The following is a 27,271-nucleotide window of genomic DNA, read 5'->3' as shown; positions in this document are numbered from 1 at the left end:
GGAGTGTAGAAAAAAGGATATTATGAGCTACTTCGTAAGAGAACTGCCACATGGTGTGGAAAGGATTATCCTTCAGCTGTTTTATTCTATATGTCATAATAAGTGCCTACTAGCTATTGCACTCCAGTATGATCAGACGGTACACCAATGTAAAACATCAATAGCAGAGGAATTCCTGTCAGCACATTTGGCTTTGTTTACATTCAATAGCATGTAGGCACTTGTTATTTCCAATCAGGTATGTGCTTGTTGTGATACCATGTGTAGAAGGTGAGTGTATCAGGGTTTATTTGTGACAGTCGCTGGATGTGCATTGAAGATTTTATTTTCAGCCCATGTCGTTGCAATTTAGACTGTAGTTTGCTGTCAGTGTCATGCCTGTTTCTTAATTACAACATAACTGTTGGTAGTTTGCGTTTTGATCCTGCAATTATTTATCGTCCATACATCATCTGCAGATTGGTTGACGCATTGATGGAAAGATGTGCATATCACACATCTTGGTTGCTATAGCTGGTGACTAAGGGGTCAGTACATTGTCCGGTAGGGCTGATGCTTGTCGGTATGTAAAATCTTGGGAAACAAAGACTGAGAATCAGTATTTCTTAAGCTTCCAATGGGGTGTTGAGGTTCCACATCAGCTTTCTCAGCGGTATCATTACAGTGTTATATCTTCATCAAGGTATTTTATTTGTTAGTACAACATGGGTGAAGAAGCAGCTAGTTATGTACTAGTTATGCTCACTGGTGCATAGGATAGGAATTGTTGCTGTGTCCATCCCGACACTGGATTATGATCAGGTCATTCGTTTGATGGAATTGTGAGTTGGTTGGATGCCAACTTGAACCATAGTTCAGCAACTTCGTGAGTCAGGGTCCACTCAGGAATCATTCATCATCGCGCACGTTTCATGCCTGCATTCTAGATCATTGATCATATATGTGTTTGTGAATTCATGCATGGTTTTCAATTATGTGTTAGCTTTATCATTATTTCAGTTTATGGACATCAAATATTCCTTGTAGCAAATAGATGTGGTAGCTGACTTTGCATGCTTAGTAATAGCCGATAGCCTCGATACGAATTTACATGTTTTTGTGCTTCTATGTCGATGGTGTTGCTTGCATGGATTCAAAAGTCTGAGATCCTCAAATATTTTCAATATACTCCAGCAGGCTGCGCTCTGCTATTCATCATAACTAAACGTGCCACCTTACGGACAGAAACCCAAAGTAACGTCTCAGACTTTGAATCCGTTTAGTAATATTCTAACATAACTTCTGTCTAACAGATTTAGATCCTAACTAACTAAAGATGGAAAAGTAGTAATAATACTGGAAATGTAATAGAGCTTTATCAAATGAGCATGCTCATAATAACCCAGCAAACTAGAACTAACACAGTAACAGTTATTATATAGAAAACACGTCTGAAAATATGTTCTGTAAAGATATTTAGTACTATATCCAAATTTCTTTGTCAATTATGATGACCTTTAATGAGTGAGGAGTGTATTCGTTAGTGTCTCGCCACTTTTCAGTTGAGAAAGATATTCACAATTACAGAACACATTTTTGTCTAATACTGTCAATTGATAGAGTTGCCCTGGTGTTGGTTAATGTGCAGTAATTATGGTTGGAGTGTGGTTTAACATACAAAATGCCAGGCTTGCAATAAGTGTAATCTTCAATAGGTTTCGGTGCATGCGATACTAGTTGGTCTTCCGGAAAGGGCTTCCCTCTTGCACTGTGATCGGTCCCTGTTTCTCATCATTTGTCATCGCATTGGTACCATTTGTAGGAAGACATAGGTCAGTCTTTAGACAAGGTTAAGTCTAAGCTAGAAAAGGAATCGTTGGGCCACATGGAGACGCAGCAGCAGCTGGCCGAGTTGCACGCACGCATGGGAGATCTACGCGCCGGGGTGAGTTGTGCATTCTGGGAAATGCCTGACCTTAGAGGTCAACTAGGGCTTCATCCACAGGGGAGAGTCGATTAGAGAGGGCATCGCGATCTATTCTCAGGTACATATTGTGTCATGTCCACCTAGGAAAGAGCGGGCATCCGAGTTGTGCACACGTGCGAATTTGACTGCACGTGCTGCTAGCAGCCTTCTCTGTGCAAGTAAAACTTGAGAACTGTGTATTCGAGAATGATAGTTAGGTAGAACATGGGTGAAACACTTGGATTGATCTATGTTTTATGGGGCTTGGCATGTGAAAGCAGGGCTGTTTAGGGTTTTTAACTAGATTTAGTTAATCTGGAGAATAACAAGAATTGTGCAAAACAATATGCATTTGAAGCTGTGTGATTTCAACTGTTGCATTTTATTTGTTATGCTATTAACCAATGGTATATACTTATATGTACTTATATCTATGTATGTGTGGTGGTGGGGTTCGTTGGTCACAAGATAATTTTATAAGCTGGTGATCATCATGGATTTATATAGAGCTTATCAATATATAACGTCTGCTCCATAACGTTGATACGTGCTTGATATGTATCAGGAGTAGATAATAGGGAATTCCCTATTATCTACTCCTGATATGTATCTGTGGTTAACAGGTATCAACGTGAATATTGTCGGTCATTTAATTTCTCAATTACATAAAGTTACCAAATCTGTCTTATAACAGCCTTTGCTTACGTTCTTTGCTCATGCTTGCTGAATCTGTTGTGAAAACTGTTTTCTCTGTGTGGCTTTTGACGTACAGCTGGATCAAGCTAAAAAGACTGTAAGACATTATAGCTGCTCTGTTTAGCATGTCTCATATCATTTTTCTGAATTGGTAGTTTTTTCAATCTTCTCATTATAACTATTAATAGGTGAGATAAAAACGTTCTAGTAGTGGGAAGTCGCTGCAAATAATTGTATACTGATAGGAATTAACATCTTTTTCTCTTTCACTTTGTTATTATAATTACATGGTCGGTATTATTAATAATTTCCTTTCTATATTTATTCACTGTAGAATAGAACAGGACTTATATTCCTTTCAGTTAGGTTGACATAATTCTACCATCTATTTATTTCAGCCAGCAACAGTATATCTAACATCTTATTCAAATCCATTCTTATTCACCATTTACAACTATCTAGTATCCTTTTATTGATGTTAAACATCTGCTGTGCCATGCTGTTTTACTTTGTTACAGTTTTTCAGCATCTGACCTAAGTAATTCCACTCCTTTGTTGCACCGTTATTCCTTATAATCCTTATAATGATAGCTGCAAGATCTTTGTTAACCTTTGTATCATATCAAATAATATTCACTTGCTTTTTAGATTCATTTCCATAGTTCTGATCACATGAACAGTGTGAATGGAAAAGTGGATGAAATTCTGACCGCTGATCTCATGGTCACGGTCATCTAGAAAATGTAATGTCTGTCTTTTCTTACTACTGTAGCATTATCTATATTCGGCTTGCCCATTTTACAGGGAAGTGTACCTATAGCAGGAGCATTATCAAATGGACCGGCCACGGGCCCTGCTCCACCCCCGCCCCCACCTGCACCGGGAGGGCCAGCCTCTCCCCAACCCCCAGGTGCACCGCCACCACCATCGGCACCAAGAGCGCCGGGACCACCACCCCCTCCAGGTATGTTAAACGCCTATTTAATAATTACGAGCGTTTTGAGCATTAGATAATTTGCCGCACAAATTAGTCTTAATGTGAATCAAAACTGTACTCCACGAGTACAGGAAATTATCCATCTTGCTTTACTTAAAATGGTGATTTTACAGGAGCACCATCTACACCATCAGTCTACATAAAGAAGAAGAACATTCCAAAGCCTAGTGCTCCACTCAAGTCCTTCAACTGGGCTAAACTGCCTGATGTAAGAAAGCTACTAGATATAGTGTTAGATGACTTAAGGTTCATGATTATGATTGACCCCTGGTTATAGTCAAAGTTTTGATGCGTAGTTCGTGTTAGATTGTAAGTAAATATATGCGTTGGTTACATTCAGAAGAACCCATGCATTCATTTAAACTTACACGTTGAGTATTTTACTTTTCATAAAGCACATTCTCTACTCAAGGATAGCCAATAGCCATCCTTGCATCCTCACAATATATCACTGTTTTCTTTATTTATAATTATGATTACCTCCTAGAATAAGCTCAGTGGCACAATCTGGACTGAGATGGATGATGAGAAGCTGTATAAAGTGATGGACCTTGTTGACTTTGAGAGAACATTCTCAGCATATCAGAAGGTAAAATTCACACACCTAATGCTGCACACTTATAGGTCGTGGTAGTAAGTTGCATGGGTTGAGGAGGCACCTAGTCTTCAGGTGCTTAGCTGTTCTAGAGCTATATACACCTCATATTTAGGCAGCAGCGGTCAATATTTCAGTATGACTGTGTAAACTGGCATGTATATAACGTAGGTAAGATGTGAGTTTTACTTCCTAAAGTAGCATGGGCGTTGTACCTGGTTGCACTTGCACTTTTACTTTTGTTTAATTTTTGAAGTAGCAGTTGAAGCATGAATTTTATTAGTTTGCTTTCGAAATGACATAGCTTTCACTGGTACATCTTAGTAGATGTAGTAATGCTGTTGTGGTTGGTTTTACATTTTGATATGGTTTCAACATTGGAGGGAAAAAAGATAGTTTGTTCTTTTATTCCCTCCATGGGCGAGTTATCTGTTGATGTTTGTTTAGGTGGTTGATTTCACTAACCCAGATTTTTTCTTTCACTCTGTGTTGTCCATTTTACCTGTGGAATTGAAGACATCGGCTGATGATTTGGTATGCTATTATTGTAATCCTTTGTTCCTTTATTTCTTATTGTGATTAGTTTGCACATCTTGCTTCTGTGCAGTAACTATAAAATCAGTTTGAAAAGGTGGATTCATCACGTGTACTCCTCGTATGCGTGTTGAGTTATAAACAGGTGGTAGATACCATATTATGGCTTCAATGTATTCAAATATAAAAAGTGAAACAAATGAGAGCAATCCCTAACCTTCCTATTGAAATAAACCTGCTCTCCTGTGTTACTTTCCGTCATCTTCGTGCATCCCTATATCGTAGGTAATGTTTGGCATCCTCATTGGAACCTCATTGGCCTTCCAATTTCGGTCATCCTTCCCACTGTGTTCCTGCCTTTTTTCCTCCATGGCTTTATCAAAATAAAGCCTTCTTCACGCTCCTTTCATTCCACCACGTTCGCAGCACGAGGATTCCAACGAGGATCTGAAGGCGTCGATGAAGAAGCGAGAGTTGTCGGTGATCGATGGCCGCCGCGCGCAGAACTGCACCATCTTGCTGTCGAAGCTGAAGATGAGCAACAGCGAGATCGTGAGGGCGCTGCGCAGCATGGACGAGCGCGACGAGATCCCGCAGGACCTCTGCGAACAGGTGCTGCCCTCTATCACAATAACGCTGAATTTGTGTGGTCATGTATTAGTAGCAGCAGTACCTCTACTACTACTCCTACGCCTGCTATTACTGCTACTAATTCATGACCGCACAAAATTATTGGCCGTATGAGTAGTGGTAGAAAAGCCTTCATTACCAAAAGAAATTTGCATTATACGAAAACGTCGTGCCAATAGGGTAATCGGATATCCTTGGCAATAGTGTTGAACAAAAAATTAATCTCCTATTGCTAACTATCAGAAAACTTTCAGAGAAAGCCATTATAGCAGATATTCACATGTAAACACGGAATTACTCTAATTTCTCCCAGTTGACAGTAAATAGTCGTACAGCAGTAATGTTGGACGTTTAAAATCGTTGCGATGAGCCTCTGGTCGACGATCGCTCTCGACGCCGTGTCCTCACTGCCTCGCTCGTGCATGTGTTGCAGATGTTGAAGTATGTGCCCATGCCGGAGGAGAAGGCGATGCTGGACGAGCACAGTCACGAGATCGACAGCATGGCGCGGGCCGACCGCTACCTGTACGAGATGAGCCGCATCACGCACTACGAGGAGCGCCTCAAGGCCATCTGCTTCAGGAAGAAGTTCGTGGAGAGAATCGCCGACATCAAACCGAAAGTGGACAGTGAGTGGTTGAACGATCGCGTTGGGGGCGCTTTGTCTGGTGTCAGAATTCCCGGAGTGATCACGAACATGAGAATTTGGAATATTGGAATGAGTTAACGTAACACATAGAACAATGCTTATACTAATGCAATTACCTTTAGCAGTGTATGGCTACTGCTGACCAATATTCAAAATTGAACTAATAGAGGTTTGAAATGTGTAGCCAAGGTGGTGCCATACCAATGTACGTCTATTTAAATCTGAAATTGTGTCTGCAACATGTGTATCTGTGCGTTTGAATAGATGTCAACAAAGCCTCCAAGGAGGTGTACCGCAGTAAGCGGCTGCGCAAGTTACTGGAGATCATACTCGCATTTGGAAACTTCATGAACCGAGGTCAGCGGGGTAATGCCATGGGCTTTAAACTGGCCAGTATTAACAAGATAGTCGACACAAAGGCCAGCACTGACAAGAACATTACGCTTCTGCATTACTTGATAGAGACATTAGAACGGAAGGTAATCGACTCAACTGTTATGGTTTTAAATGGATTATCATTATATTTGGCTTAGTTTTTTTCTTTCTCTGGTGCACCTAATTTGTGCTATTCTATAGGTGGTAGCTGTCGTTAGAGAATATGTGGTATGAGTCTGTTGTTTAGTATGTTTACTATTGTTTAGGATGCTTATAATGCTTTCTATTACATTCCAAGGAAGCTTTGGAGATTTAAGAACTAGTCTAAAAATAACCAGTCAATGATATCAAATATGTAGGACTAAACATAAGTCATTATTTGCAGTTTCCAGATGTAATGAAAATCCACAGTGATTTGGAGCATGTCAGACAGGCATCAAAAGTCAAGTGAGTCATGAGTACTGTATACGCTGTATATTTGGTGGTGTTTTAATTTTCGTGAATTTCGCGAACGCGCCCCCGACCGCGAAAATAACAACACGCTGTTCTTCACTGATTCGGGAATCGCGAAATTGTGCGTCAAGTCTGAATTAGCAGAAATATCTGTACGCTAAAAATATGGCGTATACAGTAAGTATTATGCACCTTTCAGTCCCTCGTGCACCTGGATGTATTACCTGAGTGGCCATACATAAAGCTCACCAGGGGAAAGATTTCCGAACGTTTAATGGTCTGTGTGATATATACACACCTGAAAGAGATTTGTCAAAATAATTCATTCATGCCACCTCTGTCTGAATGATGATCACTTGATACTGAACTTAGTTGGTTTTCTGTGCAGCCTAACTGAACTGGAGAAGGACCTGCACATATTGCGCATCGGATTCAAGGACCTGGAGAAGGAGCTGGACTTCCACCGGAACCGGCCAAGGGAACACGGCGACAAGTTCCTTCCTGTTGTATCCGAGTTCATCAAGGTCGTGGCTTTCAACCTGTCAGATCTAGAGGATGCCTGCCAGGATATGAAGCAGTGGGTGAGTGTGAGATTAGTGCTTGCCCGAGTGACCCTCACTCACCTGCCTCTAATTTTCACACCTTTTTATGAAGGCATGCGCACAATGGATTTTTTGTTTTGTTTTTATATACATTTAAATTGCCCTCTGATAGCAGCTTCAACACACAATGGATGTTTTTGTTTGTTTTTATATACATTTAAATTGCCACATGATAGCAGTTTCTAGCTTCAGTTCGTTATAACATAATATCAATTTAAACGGAGACAAAAGCTTGTGATACAGCGTTTTACATACAGCCAAGTTAAACACCTTATTGTCATACGGGGTGTATGGTTTATTTTTAGCTCAGCTGTCTTGTTGGAAGGCATTATGAAGGCACATGGCATCAATGGAAACCTCTGCGACCACTATGTTGTGCCCATGTGTGCAGTTAGATTGCATCTAGATGTGCAGTGCAGTGTTCTAAACAAAAATTATTGTTTTGCAGTATGAAAGAGTATGCAAACTATTTGGTGAGAGTTCCAAGTCCATGCAGCCAGATGAACTCTTTGGTATCTTCGACCAGTTTCTTGTCTCTGCTTCTGATGCGAAGGTGGACATGGATACCTATAAAAAGAAACAGGCTGAGGAGGAGAAACGGTTAAAACAGGAAAATGAGGTGAGCCTGGTCTAAACGTTTTGAATCCTTCACATGGCATGTAAGAACCCAGTGGTAGATACCTCAAACGGTACCAGTTTCCGTCGTAACATAAGATAACATGTCTATGTAACTTAATTAAATTAACTTAAATTATCCCGTAAATGCCTCAAACGCTTGGCTGTGCTCATTGACGTGATTACTGAAATGTCGTGATTTTGCACCCATAACAGAGACGACTGAAGATAGAGCACGAGCGGAAGAAGAAGCTGGACAAGGAGAAAGAGCTGAATAAGAACATTAAGCCAAAGAACGGCAAGATAGTGAACGGCGTCGACAGCAAGGAGAAGAATCCGGGCGAGTTTGACGACCTCATCTCGGCGTTACGGACTGGCGACGTTTTCGGCGACGAAATGTCGAAGTTGTCGCTGAAGCGGCGAACGAAGCGAAACGTTCCGAACGGAGTGCCCGGCAACGTGAACCGCGAACGCACGGGGTTCAACAGGAAATAGTGACGGACGCTTCCAACCGCGGTTGTGCAAGGAAAGCATTGCACATCTTACCAGGATGCTGTGAAAGGGAAAAGTTGATGGACAAATCCAATATCTGGTGTCACGCTCTTGTGCACAGCAGTCATGGAGCGGTGTGAAAGTGCTTTCGTGTGTACTCTGCATGTTCTCCAACAGAGGTATCTGTTCAATAAGCACTGTCTGGCCTGTAACTCGATGTCATGCGGGTACAAAGGAAATCTCGTCTGCAGTCATCTTTCATGTTCTGGTGTACTACATTGAGGAGTAATTGTGGCTGTAAATGTTCATGATGAGCGCCTAGCAAGGCCGGTGAAACCTGGTAAGCCACCTAAGGAATCCCTGAGAATTTGCCTTTAATACCACATACGCCAGTGACCATTATCGACACAAGAGTGACAGAGTTGGCAATCGGGAATTTTCTGAAAGCTTCCGTGGCCGTTATATCGCAACTGCTGCCACAGTTGCTGAGAGCAACAACCACTTGGTCACCATCACATGTTAAGTACCATATTGTAATGCTACTGAGTGAATATGTCATTTACACTGTGGCACAGCAGTTCAATTATTGTTGAACGTTTGTTGTTCCCGTCAGTGTAGGGTGTCAATCTATTTAGAAATTTAATGTTTCAACCGGTGATGTAAAGGCACATTGTTATAACATTGTCATGTTAAGCTCATATACCCAATAATACATAGAAATAACAAGCAATCATACAAAAGAAATTTAATCATTAAAACTGAGGAAATAGGAAGAAGGAACAAGGACTGGAAAAGGAGATACAACAGTAAATTACAGTAGCTACCGTAGTAGTTTTTACAAAGGTTTCTCTTCAATTTCTTGAAATTTGATATTCAAAACTAAATTCCTATGCTGTAATTTTTCCATAGTTTATAGATTGAATTTCAACTTTAGATAACCTTCCTGGCAATGAGAATTGCCTCCCGCACCCCCGCACATTCATGTAGGTGCTACCACTATACAGCACAACGTAATCCATGATATCAGATTCGATTCGGTCTGTACTAGAATTCTCAAAGAATGCTCATGATTAGGGAAATGGTTTATAAATGTAATGGAATTGAATGTGCATGTAATGGTGCCATCTCATGGCACTATGCAATATTGGCAACAGGTGCAGAAGGTAATCCCACCAATCAATAACCTACCATGCAGATGCAATATAGGTGTGATGGAAGCTCCACATTTTTCTGGTAAAAGTTTCATTGTTTGTAAGGTAGAATCGGTTTTGTGCAATATGTGAAACATTTTATGTTTAGAATCAAAATTTTATTTGTTTGTACTGAAATTTAAAACAAAAAGTAATATGTGCAATTCGCAAACAAACAAATTACTTTGTTTTGCACATCTTACATTTTGTTCACCTTATATTAATGTCCAGTTTATAGTATGCTAGGTGGAAAATGTACAATCTGTACAACTACTACGTATAAGTAGTAAACAAGTATATGAATTAGCTCTTTTAAGTTAATCTGTCTGTGTTTTAAAGCAAATTTTATGTAGAAACATTCGGATAAAATCTTGCTGGAGCAAGCCAAACTTTTTTATGTTAAGTTTTAGTAAATTATGTAAGGATTTATTTATTTCTATGCTCAATTTTGTACATGCTGTTTCTTGCTTTTATGTGAGCGCTTTGTAATATAGATTGTGTGTACAGTTTGTGACGAATGGAAAGTAGAGAACGCTGTAGTATAAAGTTAAAATGAAAACACGCTAGTAATTATTAATCCTACGTTATTCAGTAATGCAGAGCAAAACGAAGTCGATATTGATATGAATGCGATGTAATATAATAGATTTTATTGGTATGATTGGATACAAGTGTAAACTGTGTAGATGATAGCAATTAATTAAAAGATGGCAAGATTTCAAATCTCGTTTAAGTGTACAAAAAATAATCTTGCTATTCCGTGACATATCCACTCAGATTGCAAAGTTATTCAGCCTGAATGTGGTTGTAATTTTATTTTTGCTGCTACCATACAAAATTGTGTCGATTGCCAGAAATCAGTAGTTGCAACATTTCTTATCAGAATTTCAAGCTGTATAATCCAGTAGTAACTTCCACGTTAATGTTTGTTCTTAAATCTTGATGCCCTTCTTTGTTGTAAAACCTGTGGTATTTGTATTATATAGTACATGTACCATTTTAAATACTCATGTTCTGGTTAATCCTTTCTCCAATGAAACAACCTGTGCTTATTCTAACGATACTTGTCCAAGGGACTTGCACACCCATCTCTAGATCATTCCTACATGTTCAGTCAGAACCCTAATACCTCCCACGAAGAAACAAAATGCTTATAGGTTTGTACAAACCACCCCCTTATTTGCTAAAAAGTCTCTGGCTCTATTTACAAAGTCATATTTTTAAAATTACATAATGCAGCTTTTTACATCGTGATCTCACTGTATATTTTCCACAAACGCAAGTTACTGACCGATCATTAAATACTTCTTATGGAGCTATACAACATAAAGGAATTGATGTGGTGCACATCCTTGTTACTGACATTCTCAGGCCAGAAATATGTTAAATGACATCACTTAGTTTCTATACATGACATTTGTTATATCTCTGTTCAGATTATACAATAATTCACAAGGTACAGTACGGAAAACTTGTGGGTAGATTCTACAATTTGACGATCAAAGTTTGTTATGCCGCTTTGGTATATGGCGTCTGTCCTTTGCTGCATTCTTCTTCAATTTCTTCTGTAAGTATTTCTCTATTTTGCCACTTTTCTTCAGCTCCTGGAACTTGTCAGCCAGTAGCAGTTTCTTTTGCTCAGCTACAAACAACATTCGACTATTAGAGACTAGAAATGTTTTTAAATAAGCTACTCCGCCTCACCATAAATGGGCCGCAGATATGGGCTACGATCGCAAGTATTATATTTCGTCAGTCCATTAATGGATTTTAAACTACTATGAGCAACAATGTCTCATTTCTGTAATGAAATTATCAATAATTACTTCCCTTACTGGATTATACAATTCAACTTACATTTCTTCAGGAAGAAAGGCTTTTTCCCATCTTTAATCGATTCTCTTTCTTTCTTCCTGAGCTCCTGAAGCTTAACATTCGTTGCTGCTGTGTCTTGTGCTGCCTTCTCCTGGTGCTCCTGATATGAAAAATTCACACAATTAGAAGTCATGAATTATTAAATTTATATTTAATTTGGTCCTGGAATTGTACGAGTGGAGATGTCAACAGACTCTATAGGAAGAATGAATTTAAAATTCTTTTGAGTTAATTAATCTACATAACAATTCTTTTACTACCCAGGGTTCTCCCTACGTTGCGCAAACGGGGCGCGCGCGCCCCGTTTGGGAAAACTCCCCCCTGTTTCAATCGTTGCGCCCCGTTTAAATTACCTCCGCCGCGATTAAATTCCACCACAATAAAAGTTTGCCAGCGAGGGAATCGATCGTCAAGAAGTACCATTCGACCAGGACACCCGGCGCGTGTATTTTTACAGTACCACGCATGCACTGCAGACAATACACAAGTACAAACAGTCAAGCTGTCCCACACCCAATACTAACTGTACACCGACTCGGCTATCTTATATATACAAGAACCCCAAATACCGTCTATGGTGTGGTGGCGATTTTACGCATTAATTAGTGGTACGGTAAAAAAACACGCCCCCCTAGTTTCCCCCCCCCCTGTTTGAATTTCATCCTGGGGAGAACCCTGCTACCGATTAGTAGAATAGAAAATTTGGTTAAATTACTTGGCAATTCTTATTGTTATAAAGAAAAAAACAATTTTCCATAATATAATATACTTTTTCCAATTTCATATTGCAATTAATCACTAAATGGCATACAGAAATCCGAGACATGGCGAACATGAGCAAATCAACAGTAACTATCGAAGTCCCTGGAATCGATCCAAGTTACACATCATCAATAGCTGAAAAGATAAATTATTCCTTCGCTGCTGTTATGCGACTTCTTCCTCTCGACTACAATAGTCTTCCAAGTTTCCTTCCGGCACTCCCACCACCAACAGTGCAGGAGTGGCAAGTCTACTGTCATTTACTGAAGATGGACGTTAATAAATCTGGAGGACCTGATAACCTTCCGCCACGTCTAATTAGAGAATTCGCTGCTGAGTTAGCGACACCCCTGGCTGATGTAATCAACGCATCTCTTCTGCAGGGCTGTGTACCTCAAGCTTGGAAACAGGCGATCGTATGCCCTATACCAAAAGTGTACCCTCCTTCCATTGATGAGCTAAGGCCAATCTCTCTAACCTGCACTTTCGCTAAAATAGCAGAGAACTTCGTCTACACGTGGATCATGGACGACATCCAGCATAAAATTGATTTACGCCAGTTTGGCTCCATACCCAAGTCTTCAATGGGCCATACACGTTCAAGATTTGGTGGCTAGAGCCAGTAAAAGAATGTTCATGCTTTGTATACTAAAAACATCTAGGCTTAGCTGTGAAGATCTCGTACAAATTTACTGTGGTTACGCCAGACCGATTCTGGAATATGCTGCACCCATCTGGCACCCGGGCCTTACCAAACAGCTCTCACGTCAATCTGTTCAAGTAAGGGAAGTGAAAATAATAATAGGTTATAATAATTGGAATAGGTACGACATGTACGATGAGGTACTATCTCAGCTTCAGATCCAAAGACTTGCGTTTCGCCGCAAGCAGCTTCGTGAAAATGTTGCCTATCAGCTCAAAAGTTGTAAACGATTACAGGATATTTGCCCTCTTTCAGCAATAAATATGTCTAACCGCATAACACGGAATTCTAGAAAACTCCGGCTAGCAAAAGTCCCTCGTACCAGCCGGTACTTCAATAGCCCTGTTCCGTACATGTGCATCCTGCAATGGTATCCTGCGGTGGATTAACAAATTGTAAACAGGCACTGAATTTTTTACAATAGCATGGATAATTAGTCTTTTGCTTGCACCCCCTTATAAACATTTTGGTCTCTTTGAAATAACTCTCTGGGCAACTTTCGGTTATGTGATAAGTTTAATTCTATCATTGTCGCATTTTAATTGTAACTATTTTTGACCAAGGATCACGTTATTTTAAATTTAGTATATATTCTAAAGATGGTTTTTAGTTGTAGTGATATAATTTTACGAACAAACATTTTAAGTGATATCTATATCTTACCATGGGACATATATTATTGTAAATATCATCAATTTCAGTATTATACTGCCTGATGATATCTTGTTTGCAAAATTTATTTAAATTGTAACGTTGTTAACACTAGTTTTGCAATAAACCTATTATCTATCTATCTATCTATCTATATCAGGTTTCCCCCACAGGCATTTCAGAAGGCATGTAATTTATGGACAAATGAGAGATGACCTAGAAGGGGGGTTGTACCATTTGGATTCAAATAGGTGTGTGATAAGTGGCGCACAAAGGGTCGTTGTCGTATAGGGTACTACATATATGTACCCGAGGTAACTATCTGATATGGCTTGGGTTAGGATTAGGGTTAGGGAGAAGGTGTAGGCGACCTAGGTACCCTATACGACAACGACCCCTTCAGCATAAGTGGCCTCAATACTCAGGTAAACAATTAAGCCATGTCGCATGATTTATGGAATGTTACATATAGCTTCAGCTTTGAAGGCATGTTGGACCGGACATGCATGAAAGGCTTGGGGGGAAAACCCTGTATATTTCAGTGAAACTGTCTTTACCATCCTTTTGAGAAGAAATTTTATCTGTTCTTGTCTTTCTGGGTCCTTTTCTTTCTTGAGTTGTTTCTGAAGATTCTGAAATTGTGACAACAGGGCTACAATGAGGCAGACTAGAGAGCAGAGATACATGTAGAAAAACTAAAAACTAATATACTCGTATGTGTTATAAAGACGCGAATCAACTAATAGCTTGTGAAGTAACTCACCAGTTTTTCCTTTTGTTTAATGTCTCCTAAAAATGAATACCCTTTCTCAAAGATCTTCTGGTTGAATTCCCCTGATAAGTCATCGAACCTGGGATCTCTAAGTATCTGTAGAAAAACACAAACTTCAACATAGGCCAGATTTGTTACCCATTCTTATATACAAACTCTTCCAAAAAATTTAAATGTGATAGTAACTTCACTTTACATTTGAAAACATGTTTGCATTAAATAAAGTAACAATGTAAATAGATAGGCAGTGTTGGTCAGAATATATAGAATATTTCAAAAACTGTAACTTTAATTAGATTTTGTTATGGCGGCGCAATGTCATATAATGTCAGCTCTTCAATTATCTATAAAAACTAAATATTGGTGTATATTTCAGGGGTAGAAATTAACTTTTGAACAAGGGAGTCCAACTGCCCTCAAAAAGAGGGAGTCTGTGGCAAAATGAGGGAGTCCGCAGTCTGAAGTTCAAAATTAAAGATATTAAAACAATAACGCATGTGCTTATTTTGAAGATTCATGCGGTTGCACGTCTGCCAAATATTCTTTGGACATTTGCTGAAAAAATACAGTGATTCCATGAGGCCGTGCTCTGGAATGAACTAGTTAGTATGGCAGAATTTTCAGGGAGTCACACGGACTCCTGCATATGTCAAATCAGGGAGTCCGGCAGTAAATCAGGGAGTATTTGACTCTGGACTCCGGTTAATTTCGCACCCTGATATTTAGACTACAACATGTATCTTACAAACCGTTTTCTTTAGAGAGAAAACATCTTTGTGCCTGCCTACTGGAATCTTGGAAGACATTTCTGTTGGCCTGTTCTTATTAGCTCTCTTGAAATCTTTCCGCGTCTGCTTTGCATCAACTTCTAGCCCTTTCTTCCGTTTCCCATACAATGTTTCTGTGTAGCTATTCGGAAATAAAAAAAGTATTTTTCCCAAATACTGAATAAACTGTGTACAACAACAAAAATGTCTTTCACAATTTGGACACAAGGTAATTATGAAAATACACATCACTAAGAAAATACGGGCAGGAATAGAGTCATTGGTTAAACAAAAATATTTGACAGACCAAGTAAAAAACTACTCGGCATGAACTTATAGACATACTAACAGGGGTAGAAATTAATTTTTGAGCAAGGGAGTGCAACGGACTGGACTCCCTACCCTCAAAAAGAGGGAGTCCGCAGCAAAATGAGGGCGTCTGCAGTCTGAGGTTCAAAATTAAAGATATTAACAATAACGCATGTGCTTATTTTTAAGATTCATGCAGTTGCACGTGTGCCAAATTTTCTTTGGACATTAGCTGAAAAAATACGGTAATTCCGCGAGGCCGTGCCCCAGAACGAACTATTTAGTATGGCAGAATTTTCAGGGAGACACACGGACTCCTGCATATATGTCAAATCAGGAAGTCCGACAGTAAATCAGGGAGTATTTGACTCCGAACTCCCATTAATTTCGCACCCTGTACTAATAGTAATATTGTTATGTGCTTTGATGGCTTGATTACATGGAGGTGAAACTTCATGCAAGGGTATATGAATGTTTAATGAGAACTAGTTGTGATGAGTTTACTATTCCGAAGAATGAGCTGTATAACAATATTCAAAACAAACACATGAACTCAAATAAAATAGTTACAATGCTTTGAGCTTACTTTGATTTCAATCACAGTTAGAGCAAATGACAAATGTCATCAGGAGTAAGTAAAAGGTATTAGTTACACCAGGAGTTAATAAAGACATTTGTCTTTATTAACTCCTGGTTACACCTGATTCTATATATCATAAATTTACAAACTACACATTAAAAGTGTTTATACACAATTGTAAACACTTACACTTTTACACCAAGTGTCTCCTTTAGTTTTTGCAGTTCTTCGAATGACATGGTTGCCAATTCTGGAAAAAATTCAAATTCTGGAATGCTTTGGAAAATAATGCTATTAAAAGTGTGAACACATATATATTCTGAACATGTAAATGACACTATTCTAATAGTTATAGCAATGATGTCATTTTAGAATTTTCAAAGTGCCTGCTAGACAGTTATCATGATTAATGTGGTTTCTGATCATTAGTTTACAAAGGTGGTTACATGCATTGGTACTGGTAGTTCTAATTTAGATGACGTAAATTATATAAAATTTGTATAGAGAGTAGATGCATGCATTTAGAATGTAAAACGTACCATTTTTTTTATCAAGGTTTGTAGGCCTACCACTTACGCTGCTAACATTAAACAGCAGTGTCAAGCCAGAGTTGCATATATATCACTAAACTAGGATGTACAATGGTACAGCAGGAGTCAACATGGTTTTGGCTACACAGAGAAGGATATTTGCACTATTACGTAGATTTTGTCTGTGTAGATTATAGTGTTGATTAGAGTGGCACTTATTGGTAAATTTGTAAATCTCTGAAGAGTCATCATTGCGACCATTATGTACTCCTGATAGTACATGCCATGAACACTGTGACACAATCGACTTATTAGCTATCGGGTAGAGTATACCCTACAACCGTAACAAAGTCTCTGCCGTAGCTGTGCCATGACGTTTGTATGTCCAACAACCATACAGTGATAGACGAGGCACAGAAGCAAAACACCAAGATGACAGGCACTTGGTGTTGGAGCGTTTCAATAAAATATAATGTTAAATAAATACGAAATCTATTTACTACCAAAGTCTTAATGTTTCTCTACTCCCTTTCACCTATTATTGCCGACAATTTCCTATAAATGCCATCCAAATGCTCATCTACAACACACGCTGGCCGCCGCACGCTAGCTGCTGCACACTGACACATAAATATATATAATCTATATTTCCATTAGATACAATAACGTAACCCAACAAGAGTAGGGTTACAACGCAAGCCTATTCTTTTCTTTGGAGGAGCCCCCCCGAGTGATTCACTCAGGGCGGTTTTATGGTGCATTTTTCGAGACTAGAACTTCCGAACTGGGTTTATTCTAAACACGAACCTTTCTCCGCTATCCTAGCTGGGACTTACTATATATCGCAATACTCTGTATTAAACTAATATAACCTGTTACAAAATTTTGAAGTGACGAGCAGCGATATTTCGAGCGCCATTTCTGTTGTTGGGTTACATTATTGACCATATTGTATCTATATTTCTATATACTATATTATATCTATGTGTCACTCAGTGTGCAGCAGCTAGCTAGCGTGCGGCGGCCAGCGTGTGTTGCAGATGAGCATTTGGACGGCATTTATAGGAAATTGTCGGCAATAATAGGTGAAAGAGAGTAGAGAAACATATAAGACTTTGGTAGTAAATAGATTTCGTATTTATTTAACATTATATTTTATTGAAACGCTCCAACACCAAGTGCCTGTCATCCGTGTAACAGTCGGAGAGCCTGGTCGGTTTACCTCCGATAGTAGCCCTAGTACTATAGCCCGCGTACATTGTCAATGTACGCGGGCTATAGTACTAGAGCTACTCCGATAGTACCCTGGGTCAAGGCCCTGGGTGACATAGCTAGCTGTCAGATGATAGATTAGACCCTATCATGAACATGTTCATGATGACGATATTCCTTACACGGTTACACGCTTAACCAACCTGCTCGTATAGACATTTCCTCATCGTCGTCATTTTGGCTTCGGTGGCCCTTTGGCGTGTCCTTTACGTCTGTCATAACTACTCAACAGTTTCTCAATATAATTATTACGTTTACACAACACACATCGCCATATTAGACCTCTGCCAGTTGCGCCCCCTATCGGTGCCTTTCATTACAGCTCTCACCAGCAGTAAGGAGTACATCTCACCATCACTGATCTCTATAATAAAACCTAAATAATAAGTTATTTATAGAGATCAGTGCTCAGCATAGATATGATCAGGAGATATAACACATAACACATAACACATAACAATAACATAATAATTTCACATAACAAATGTGTAGGAGGAATAACTGCAGCATTCTGTGTAGAAATGCAAACCAAGATGTAATAATAATAAATAATAATAACGAAAATAATAATAAATAAAATAATACCAGAAACATTTATTTAGCAATATTCATTGTGGATTAGAGATACTATCACACCTATAACGAGCTAATTAATGTATCTCTCATACACTATGCCCATTGTGCTAGGGGTTTACTTGTAATGTTTCATTAAATGCCAAGATATTGCAGCAGTTTTGATTCATACAATGGTCCATGGAGCTTTGTTGAGATGCAGAGTTGGCAGTTTTATAAAGCCATGTGAAGGCGTAGAACAAGAAGAAATGGTAAATAGAAGGATAGCATTTCACTTGGTAATCAAAGAATATTATTTTGTACAACACACATACCCTATATGTACAACAATATATATTATAAATTTTATAATTATTTAAAAATAATATACCACATTTACCAATAAATCACAAATACGGATCTGCTACGTGGGTGCTAGGACATTTTCATCCGTTTATAAAACACTACTTATTTCATCAAAACATATATTATGAATATCAACAAATTTCCTACAGATCAGTTTGCATTATTATTTTTTTGTTGGAGCTTTCCTCCAAAAAACTGAAGAACTGAGGGTTCATTTGCTATTGCTTTCTGTTTTCTACCAGCAAGACTCAGCCTGGGCTTCTTCCGCTCTGGTTTTTTGGAGTCAGAGGTAGTGCTACACAAAAGATCCTTTATTGTTGATGTATTCAGGCACTCATCAATGTGCTTGTTCATACTAGCCATGGACAAGCCTTCTTGAGGTTTATTGCACACTGGGCACATAATCACAGGTGGAGCAGCTGAGTCTGAGAGAGGTCTCTCTTTAGGTGTGGACGTAAAGCTTCCCTTTTCAAAATTTCGAGACTGTTTTTCTCCTTGACTTTCATATTTGCATAAACGGTTACCTTGCTGTTCTTCACCAATAGCATGACTGCTTTTTACAGGCTGAGTATGGCTATTAGATTTCTCTAGCAAACGTGTTCCTTTCTTAGGCAATGTTTTATTTTCTCTGTCACTTTCTTCAAAAGACATGCCTGATGCACTATACGCAGCACTGCTCTGTAAGCTCGAATCTGCATCTCTTGTAGCACATGTAGTGGATTCCATGCAACTGAAGTCTTCACTGTGATCAACCGTCACCCCTCTTTCTGACGCAAGCACTTCTTTCTGCTGTAGGCACCCATCAATGTGTCTGTTGAAACCAGATAACGTCAGCATCAGCGTTGAACTGCATACGGGGCAAGTGTAGGTAGATACTTGTGCCGTGCGTGTTTGACTAGCTGAGCTGTGCGTCTTAGCAAAGAGACTAGTTAGCGTCTGCTGCTTTCCCTGCGCAGTAACCTGAGATTCGTCACACAGCGACGACATTCTCACTCCTACATGAAAAAAACACAAGGCTCAGTAAATGTGAGTACACCATGCCACTGTAATTGCTAGGTAACCATAGGTGTAGTGCATTCATAACCATTTATCTCTTGCCTTCTTGTTTCAAATATCAAAACTTTCACTTGATTCTGAAGAATATAATTAGCCACGTTCCCAATCATCTACTCTTGCAGAGCCTACATGAAGTCAAACCAGCGTATAATGTCCAGTTTCTAAATAATTTAAACTTTCATTAGATCTGTTCCAAAACTACCACTAAAGGAATAAAGTTAGTTGACAGATTACGGTTCTTGTAAAAGCAGTGGAGAAATGTACGTGCCTCATGTAAATCAATTAAATATACTCAAGTCTTACAGTAATTGAAATGATCTCAACTGTATAATGTCTGGTCAGGAAGTGGTTGCTAAAATCTCTGGAAATGAAACAATGTGGTTATTGCTGAACAAATGCATGTATGTACCCATGAGTCGGAGTCGCAGGGGATCTGGTCGCATAGAATGTATCTCCGACTTAAGGATGTCTTTAGCAACAGCTTCAATCTCTCTATAGCTATTTGTGTAGCTCGCGATGGATCGTGCTCTTGTGGTCACTTTAAAATTGACTGTCTTAAGCTTTACTGTGATGGTTTTACCCTACAAGAAAGACATGATCAGAAATGGCATCAAGATCACATAAACTCATCATATCACGTTCCTGAACTGAGCAAAACGTGCATAAACCAGTGCAGCCAGAAATTGCATATATGCGAAACAGCTTTCTCACGCCATTCAAAGCCTAAAAGATGTTCGCATGTTTCGGCAGGTCACTGACCAATGTTTGATGAACAGGTTAAATTACATCAAGCATACATATACATATGTGGTGTCAATTGTATGTGTGATAAAGGCTGGATACAATATTGTTGTGGCTGTGATAATCAGAGATTGGTGCATCTTTACGCACTTCTGGCTCAGCTCTGGTACACGAGAGGGACAATTCGTCATATTAAATCAAGCAACCATAGTTGATTATTAATAAAGTAGCACATTGTTTAAAATATGTGAATATAACGTTATTTAATTAGACTGAAGATAAGACATAACTTTCAGTTTTGTCGTTGTTCGCTGTAGAGGTCATCTGTACTTGATCACACTATTATGTACTTTACATTATTATGTAAACAAATATTTATGACCTCAAGATACTGCATCAAACTATTATGAACATATGAAATGTATTGCACAGGAAAATGTTGTACTGGAAATTTGTTGATTAAATGAATAACCTCAAGCTGGCACAGTTACCAATCAATGTCAACGAACCACGAGTCTAGCTTCTTGTAGATCGTCTGCCAAGGCTATGGTGAGCTCTTCACACTTGCTGTATAAGTCATCAGGTTTGTGTATCTCCCTAAAAGTTCTCTCCACACTCATGCTCTTACGTTCACTGCCCCTATATGAGAACAAAGCAAGAGCATTTGCTCGATTATGATATTCACAAAATTTGAGCCTCTGCTAGAAGACCATAGGACTCAAGCAAACAAATACACAATGAATAGCACGTGCCATTACTAATGATCAATACGGTTCTACACCCATTTCCGAGCTTCAAAAATCCAGCTTCTTTTCATGCGTTGGTTTTACTCCCTATTTTCACTTCAGTAAATAATACACGGCTCAGCAATGTCACTGAACACTGCCGGGTATTCCTCGATCACTGAACGAATAAATATACGTCAAGGCCATCACCATGAATCGAGTCGCGTCGATCCAAGACCCATGCCGACTCTCATGAGATGTTCGAATGAGATCTGCGAGTGGAGCAGCCTGAGAACACCGCACTTCTCAATCAGATGACTGCCGGTCGTGACGCCGAGGTCTGCCAGCATCCGCTCCGATACCTTGCCAATGCCTGACACCTGCAGGAGAAGAAGGGAGCCATTTTCCAGGATGGACCAAACCAGAAAAAGCCGAGAAAACATATATGCATGCGTGTCTGGATCTATGTGAGTGACTGTACCTTAGAGCAGCTTCACTTTGATAGGCAGTTTAGTTGCTGTGCTTGCAGAAATACGTTAGCTTTGCTAAGGAGCTAATAACCTACACCGCCAAATCAGGAGATAGCAATCAATCAATGAAAACTATGCTGTTGCAATACAGTCTAATCAATACAATAAAGTCTCCCTGTTAGTATATAACGAATTAATTTTCCAATTCATAATATAATTACACTCTGTCTAAATGCATATTGTCACACTCTATTATCATCACCAAGGTGTACCTTTCTAATGGGTAAACTGTGTACAAATTCCATCACGCTGTCTACATCTGCTGTGAGTTTATATTGTCCGTTTGGTTTGTTTTGATCAGAGCACACCTTTGCCAACATGGTGTTTGGAGCAATACCTAGTAAGGATAAATTAAAATCAAAGCAACAATAGCATTGGATTCACGATAGATTACACTGCTTGACACTCCACAGAAATAGTAGCTTCACACATTATTTTTCAGATAATTTTTGGCCTAAACATGAGCAAATCCACGGAGATAAAATAAACGATAAATTGTACTGTGAAAGCATTTTCGTACCAGCACTTGCTGTCAACTGTGTTCGTTGCTCTATGCGAAAGCGCATCTCTTTCACAGCTTCTTCATCGCTGACACCAAATGTAATCGGAGCTTCCTCTTTGTACTTTAAGCATCTTTCACACTGCAGTTGTTTGGGTGCAGCTAAACGATCAGCAGAATCATGCCGACTTTTATCAGCTACATCCTGTGGACATGTTTCTGTACTGCATTCACATATAGCATGCACAAATGTAAGTTTCTCCTTGTCTGTCAGTAGCCGTCTATTCTCAAGGTGATCGGTGAGGTCAAGGTAAGCTTCATCTAGTCCCATCCCACAGAATCCTGGATCATATTCATTAAATATCTCTCTTACTTGAGCAGCCACTTCCCTATACTTCTCAAAATGTGTATTAACGATCACAAGTTCTGGACAGAGTTTTTTAGCAATGAAGCCAGGCATTCCAGCCCGGACGCCATACCTTCTAGCCAGATAGTTCGAAGTTGATAACATGGACATTCCACCAACTGCCATGGGTACGCTACGCAAGTCTGTGTTATCTCGCATTTCCACTGATGCGTAGAATGCATCCATGTCAATGTGAACAATAGTTCTGTTTAGATCCCGTGTCGCCTGCAGCACTTCCACCAAGCTGAAAGCTTCACGTTCTGCTTCTTGGATATCAGTAGGTGTCAGCTTACTCAGTGCATCCTGTTGGTGAGACAGTCGTTGCTGCATCTGCACTTCTTTTCTCTGTTCATTTTCATAGAACCTCGATCCCTTTGATGCCTCAAGAATGACTTGGCTTATACGATCTCTGTCCAACCCCTGCATACCTGCTTTATTATCATCCAGTCTCATTCTGTTCATTATCGTACTATCTTTTTGACCATGCTTTTCTGGCATCAAGCCTTGCCCACCACTACTACTGGATATGATAGATTTGTTACAAGTTTTCCCCTCAATGAAGATGTTTGTATGAGCAGCTTCCCACTGTTCCTCATCACTACTGGAGTAATCTTCATTTTGAAATTGATCTTTATCCGACATGGCTTCCATATTCCTGGAACAAACAGAGAAATATGTTAAAGGGGAACATTAATTTACATCTTTAGGTGCATCTTTACAACATTCACATGGATGCAACATGAAAAATTTGTGGCTCAATATTCACTAAAAAGTTCCTAATGATAAGCTGTGTAAAAATATTTAAACAAGAGCTGCAGAGCGTCTGGGCTCATCTGAGGTATGTTGCTACGGTTATAAACGTAACATTTAAGTCGTGCATAGTGACACCTTTGTTAGGCGCAGATATGCAGATACGCAGTTGCGTACACATCATTTCAGCAACCTTCTGCATTCTGCATACCTCCCAAATCCCATTGGTTGATACAAATCGCGTGCCTGAAACTCCTGTTTTATTGTGCATTGTGACCCTAACCCTATTAAAAAAAAAAAATTAATTGTTGTAAAAATTATTTGTTGTTATGAAATTGTTGTAAATAAATCATGTAAATATTTGCATTAATTGAAAAAAAATAGTTAAATGGATAAAGATAGAAAAATACAGAAAACAGGTAAATAATAAAAAATCTGATGGGATTCGATCCAAGGACCTTTGAGCCGTAATCCTGTGCTGTAGCCATTGGGCTATCAAGGAGATTATGGATGTGCCATGACTGTGACATCATTGAGGCAGTTCAGGAATCCATGTTTAACCCTCCTCTTGAGGGTCAAAAGGTTATCAGACACTTACTTTTCGCACGTCAGTGGACAGCACATTTCATGATCCTTTCAATAAAGTGATAAAAATGGTAGGTCAGCGCTGAAAGAAAATAGTTTTTCACTCTGTCCGTTAGGCCACGTCCTCAGAAAATGTCTGATATCTGACCTTTCCCCCACTGCCCTTTGACCTCCAATCCTGCCAATCACACTATCCACTGAATATTAAGAGCATAGGTCGAGCCGTTCAGATTTGTGCCGCAATTCCATATTTCCTCCTATACCTTAAGTTAAGGGGGAAATATTCCCCCTCCGTTTACACATCTTGACCTTTGACCCCCAAATTGGTCGATACCACGATCCACCCCCCCACGTCCCGGATATCGTGACCGTACGTCGAGCGGTTAAGAATTGTGCCCAACTGTTGACGGACGCACGAACGGACGGACGGACAATCATGCGATTCTACAAGCTGCATCTGACTATGTCAGATGTGATAAAAATGGTAGGTCAGCGCTGAAACAAAAAGGTTTATCACTCTGTTCGTTAGGCCACGTCCTCAGAAAATGTCTGATATCTGACCTTTCCCCCACTGCCCTTTGACCTCCAATTTCGCACTGGTGATGGGTTTCCTGCCCATCACACTATACACCGAATATTAAGAGCATAGGTCAAGCCGTTCAGATTTGTGCCGCAATTCCATATTTCCTCCTATACCTTAAGTTAAGGGGGAAATATTCCCTCCGTTTACACATCTTGACCTTTGACCCCCAAATTGGTCGATCCCACGATCCCCCCCCCCACGTCCCGAATATCGTGACCGTACGTCGAGCGGTTAAGATTTGTGCCCAACTGTTGACGGACGCACGAACAGACGGACGGACAATCATGCGATTCTACAAGCTGCATCTGACTACGTCAGATGAGCTAAAAATGTTTCCAAAACTATTGAAGATCGTAATCAAATATGTAAGACAATTAAATAATGGATGGCATTTGTTTCTACTACAAACGGTATGCCACTTTAGGACTGCATACATCCCCCACCCCACACCAAAACGTTCCGATACTACATTGCACATTGCCAATCAGTTTCACTGTTATGACGTGCCATACTAGCCCACACACAATGTAAAGATGAGATGTTTGCCATAAGGAGGATTTATACCACGCAGTGATGCTGAGAGGGTCTATGTCCCCCAGGGCAGGGTTCTCCAAGCTTTTTCATTATAGCATAGGGGTGCTGCCTTTACGGTCCTAGTTGCAAATCGCCGAAGGCGGTTTGCGTGCTAGGGGGGTCTGGGGGCTATGATATTTAGCATGACGGCTATGATATTTAGAGTGGCAGGTGCATTTTCGGATGGCGGGGCTCGACGATAGCCTGGCGGGCCGCCAGGCTATAAGTGCTCTTGGAGAACCCTGCAGGGTACTGCCGGAACGTACCCTGAGTACGGTCCGGTATACCAAAACGTACCCTGGTACTATCTAATATGCCGGACCATACCTCGCCTACTCCACTAACGAGTCTAGGGAGTCGCCTACACCTACTCCCTAACCCTAACCATATCAGATAGTTACCAGGGTACGGTCCGGTAGTACCCTAGGGCCTAGGGGACATAGACCCTATGAGGGGACAGTCTGCAGTCACACTGATCGGGCTAGCACTACCACTACCAGGGTGCCACGCACTGCCACCGAGGCAGTGGCAGAACCAAAATACTACCACCAGTACTGGCAGTAGCAGTACCATAGAAATAATATAGATAACTATAGCTCATAGGGTCTATGTCCCCCAGGGTACTGCCGGAACGTACCCTGGTAACTATCTGATATGGTTAGGGTTAGAGTTAGGGTTAGGGTTAGAGAGTAGCCGAGTAGGCGTAGGCGACTCCCTATAGACTCGTTAGTGGAGTAGGCATAGGCGACTCCCTATAGACTCGTTAGTGGAGTAGGCGAGGTACGGTCCGGCATATTAGATAGTACCAGGGTACGTTCCGGCAGTACCCTGTGGGACATAGGCCCTCTCCGCATAACTATAGGTTATCTATATTATTTCTATGAGCAGTACAAGCACTGCCACTGCCAGTACCATGAATCATTGAATGTTCATCACTCGCAGCTAGGGCCTGCATACCTCCTAAATTGATGCCTCGTCGACCGACCAATCGGAACGCTCGCAGCTCAGGCACTAAAGCTGATAAATATAAAGCTATAAACCCTAACCCTAACCCTTACCAGTAACCATCCACTTACGATAGCCAGCTTAAATAATGCAACCACAAAACCAAACATCGCATCAGCTTTAGTGCTTGAGGCTGAGCTAGCTGCGAGCGCTCAGATTGGTCGGTCGACGACGCGTCACTTTGGGAGGTATCAAGAGTACCTAGATAATAACAATTAGTTGATTGTTAAATGATAATACAAATATTATCAACAGTTGTTATTATCTACTCTTGGAGGTACCGTATCAGGGCGTATGCATAATGCATGCCCTAGCTGCGAGTATGATCATCGACATCGACATCATGATTCATGATCATCATCATGACAATTTTGCATTTGGTACCACAATCATTTTACTATCTACCTCCTCTATTGCGATACTCACAAAACGCAAAAAATACCATAGATATAGAATACTGTATTCTATATCTATGAAAATACAGAAATATCAAATCAAAACAAACTTGGTTGATTAAATTTGTACTTCCAGCGTGCCAGCTGTCACAGGGTACCGATACCTCTATGCAAGCGCCCCCTACTACGTGTCCCTTAGGAGTCAAGATTTAGATTTTAGATTTAGATTTAGATTTTAAAATGGTAGTGTCTAAACGGCGGACCCGGTTTCGGAGGCCTGAAAACTAAACAACCGCGCTCTCTCTCTCTGATTGGTCAGTTTCGAACATAACAGGACAAAATATAATTTTTAATGCAAAAACTAAGACGAATATATTTAATTCCGAACATAAACAAATTACAGAACAAACAAATGACATACGGAACAATAAATGCAAAACAAATAAAATTCAAAGAAATACAGAAAGCAGAGGAAATAAAAACACTTTATGGGCGTTCGAAGCACGGTACA

At 39.9% G+C, this 27,271-nt stretch overlaps 3 protein-coding genes across 11 annotated transcripts in view; 1 reads left to right on the top strand and 2 right to left on the bottom strand.

The window, feature by feature from the left end:
- The window catches only part of LOC106806468 (disheveled-associated activator of morphogenesis 1-like), a 65,692-nt gene extending 54,915 nt beyond the window's left edge, over positions 1–10,777 (top strand). For 4 of the 6 annotated variants that reach the window (XM_014808418.1, XM_014808419.1, XM_014808414.1 and 1 more), the window contains exons 13-24: positions 1,802–1,924; positions 3,446–3,605; positions 3,752–3,846; positions 4,126–4,227; positions 4,750–4,767; positions 5,194–5,379; positions 5,831–6,026; positions 6,311–6,525; positions 6,807–6,868; positions 7,263–7,455; positions 7,925–8,095; positions 8,308–10,777. In XM_014808418.1, the coding sequence (XP_014663904.1) occupies positions 1,802–1,924; positions 3,446–3,605; positions 3,752–3,846; positions 4,126–4,227; positions 4,750–4,767; positions 5,194–5,379; positions 5,831–6,026; positions 6,311–6,525; positions 6,807–6,868; positions 7,263–7,455; positions 7,925–8,095; positions 8,308–8,586 (1,800 nt within the window). In that variant the 3' untranslated portion in view covers positions 8,587–10,777. The remainder of the gene's footprint in view (positions 1–1,801; positions 1,925–3,445; positions 3,606–3,751; positions 3,847–4,125; positions 4,228–4,749; positions 4,768–5,193; positions 5,380–5,830; positions 6,027–6,310; positions 6,526–6,806; positions 6,869–7,262; positions 7,456–7,924; positions 8,096–8,307) is intronic. The other 2 variants (XM_014808415.1, XM_014808420.1) reach the window with 2 other exon arrangements.
- Positions 10,398–18,317, bottom strand: LOC106806470 (ribosomal RNA processing protein 36 homolog). The gene is made up of 7 exons (XM_014808425.1): positions 18,138–18,317; positions 16,382–16,442; positions 15,286–15,445; positions 14,528–14,632; positions 14,322–14,396; positions 11,631–11,748; positions 10,398–11,415 (listed from the first exon to the last, which is right to left on the bottom strand). Exons 1-7 carry the CDS (start codon positions 18,211–18,213, stop codon positions 11,273–11,275), a joined length of 738 nt encoding a protein of 245 aa, XP_014663911.1. The 5' UTR covers positions 18,214–18,317; the 3' UTR covers positions 10,398–11,272.
- A 251-nt stretch (positions 18,318–18,568) lies between these two features.
- On the bottom strand, positions 18,569–26,989 carry LOC106806469 (DNA polymerase kappa-like). 4 transcript variants are annotated; one of them, XM_014808422.1, is made up of 7 exons: positions 26,871–26,989; positions 22,485–23,524; positions 22,177–22,301; positions 21,645–21,814; positions 21,219–21,348; positions 20,378–20,549; positions 18,569–19,907 (listed from the first exon to the last, which is right to left on the bottom strand). In XM_014808422.1, the coding sequence occupies exons 2-7, from the start codon at positions 23,518–23,520 to the stop codon at positions 19,063–19,065; spliced, it is 2,478 nt and encodes an 825-aa protein (XP_014663908.1). In that variant the 5' UTR covers positions 23,521–23,524; positions 26,871–26,989; the 3' UTR covers positions 18,569–19,062. The 4 variants fall into 4 exon arrangements, with proteins under 4 accessions (XP_014663908.1, XP_014663907.1, XP_014663909.1 ...); XM_014808421.1 differs by having other exon boundaries at positions 26,891–26,989; XM_014808423.1 differs by lacking the exon at positions 26,871–26,989 and adding an exon at positions 26,792–26,814.
- Positions 26,990–27,271: the final 282 nt, after the last annotated feature.

This window comes from Priapulus caudatus, unplaced genomic scaffold (genome assembly GCF_000485595.1).
Source record: "Priapulus caudatus unplaced genomic scaffold, Priapulus_caudatus-5.0.1 Scaffold162, whole genome shotgun sequence".
Lineage (NCBI taxonomy): Eukaryota > Metazoa > Priapulida > Priapulimorpha > Priapulimorphida > Priapulidae > Priapulus > Priapulus caudatus.
This window is presented reverse-complemented; position numbering and strand designations above follow the sequence as displayed.

Bases quoted from the DNA above. Each gene is read 5' to 3' on its own strand.
- LOC106806469 (XM_014808422.1), bottom strand. From the start codon at position 23,520: ATGGAAGCCATGTCGGATAAAGATCAATTTCAAAATGAAGATTACTCC. The intron at 21,349-21,644 runs GTGATGGCCTTG...GTTCTCATATAG, and splicing joins TCGACGCGACTCGATTCATG to GGGCAGTGAACGTAAGAGCA. The intron at 20,550-21,218 runs GTTCGTTGACAT...TCTTTCTTGTAG, and splicing joins TACAAGAAGCTAGACTCGTG to GGTAAAACCATCACAGTAAA.
- LOC106806470 (XM_014808425.1), bottom strand. From the start codon at position 18,213: ATGACAGACGTAAAGGACACGCCAAAGGGCCACCGAAGCCAAAATGAC. The intron at 16,443-18,137 runs GTTGGTTAAGCG...AATTTTTTCCAG, and splicing joins GGAAATGTCTATACGAGCAG to AATTGGCAACCATGTCATTC. The intron at 11,749-14,321 runs GTAAAGACAGTT...TTTTCATATCAG, and splicing joins AATTTCTTCTCAAAAGGATG to GAGCACCAGGAGAAGGCAGC.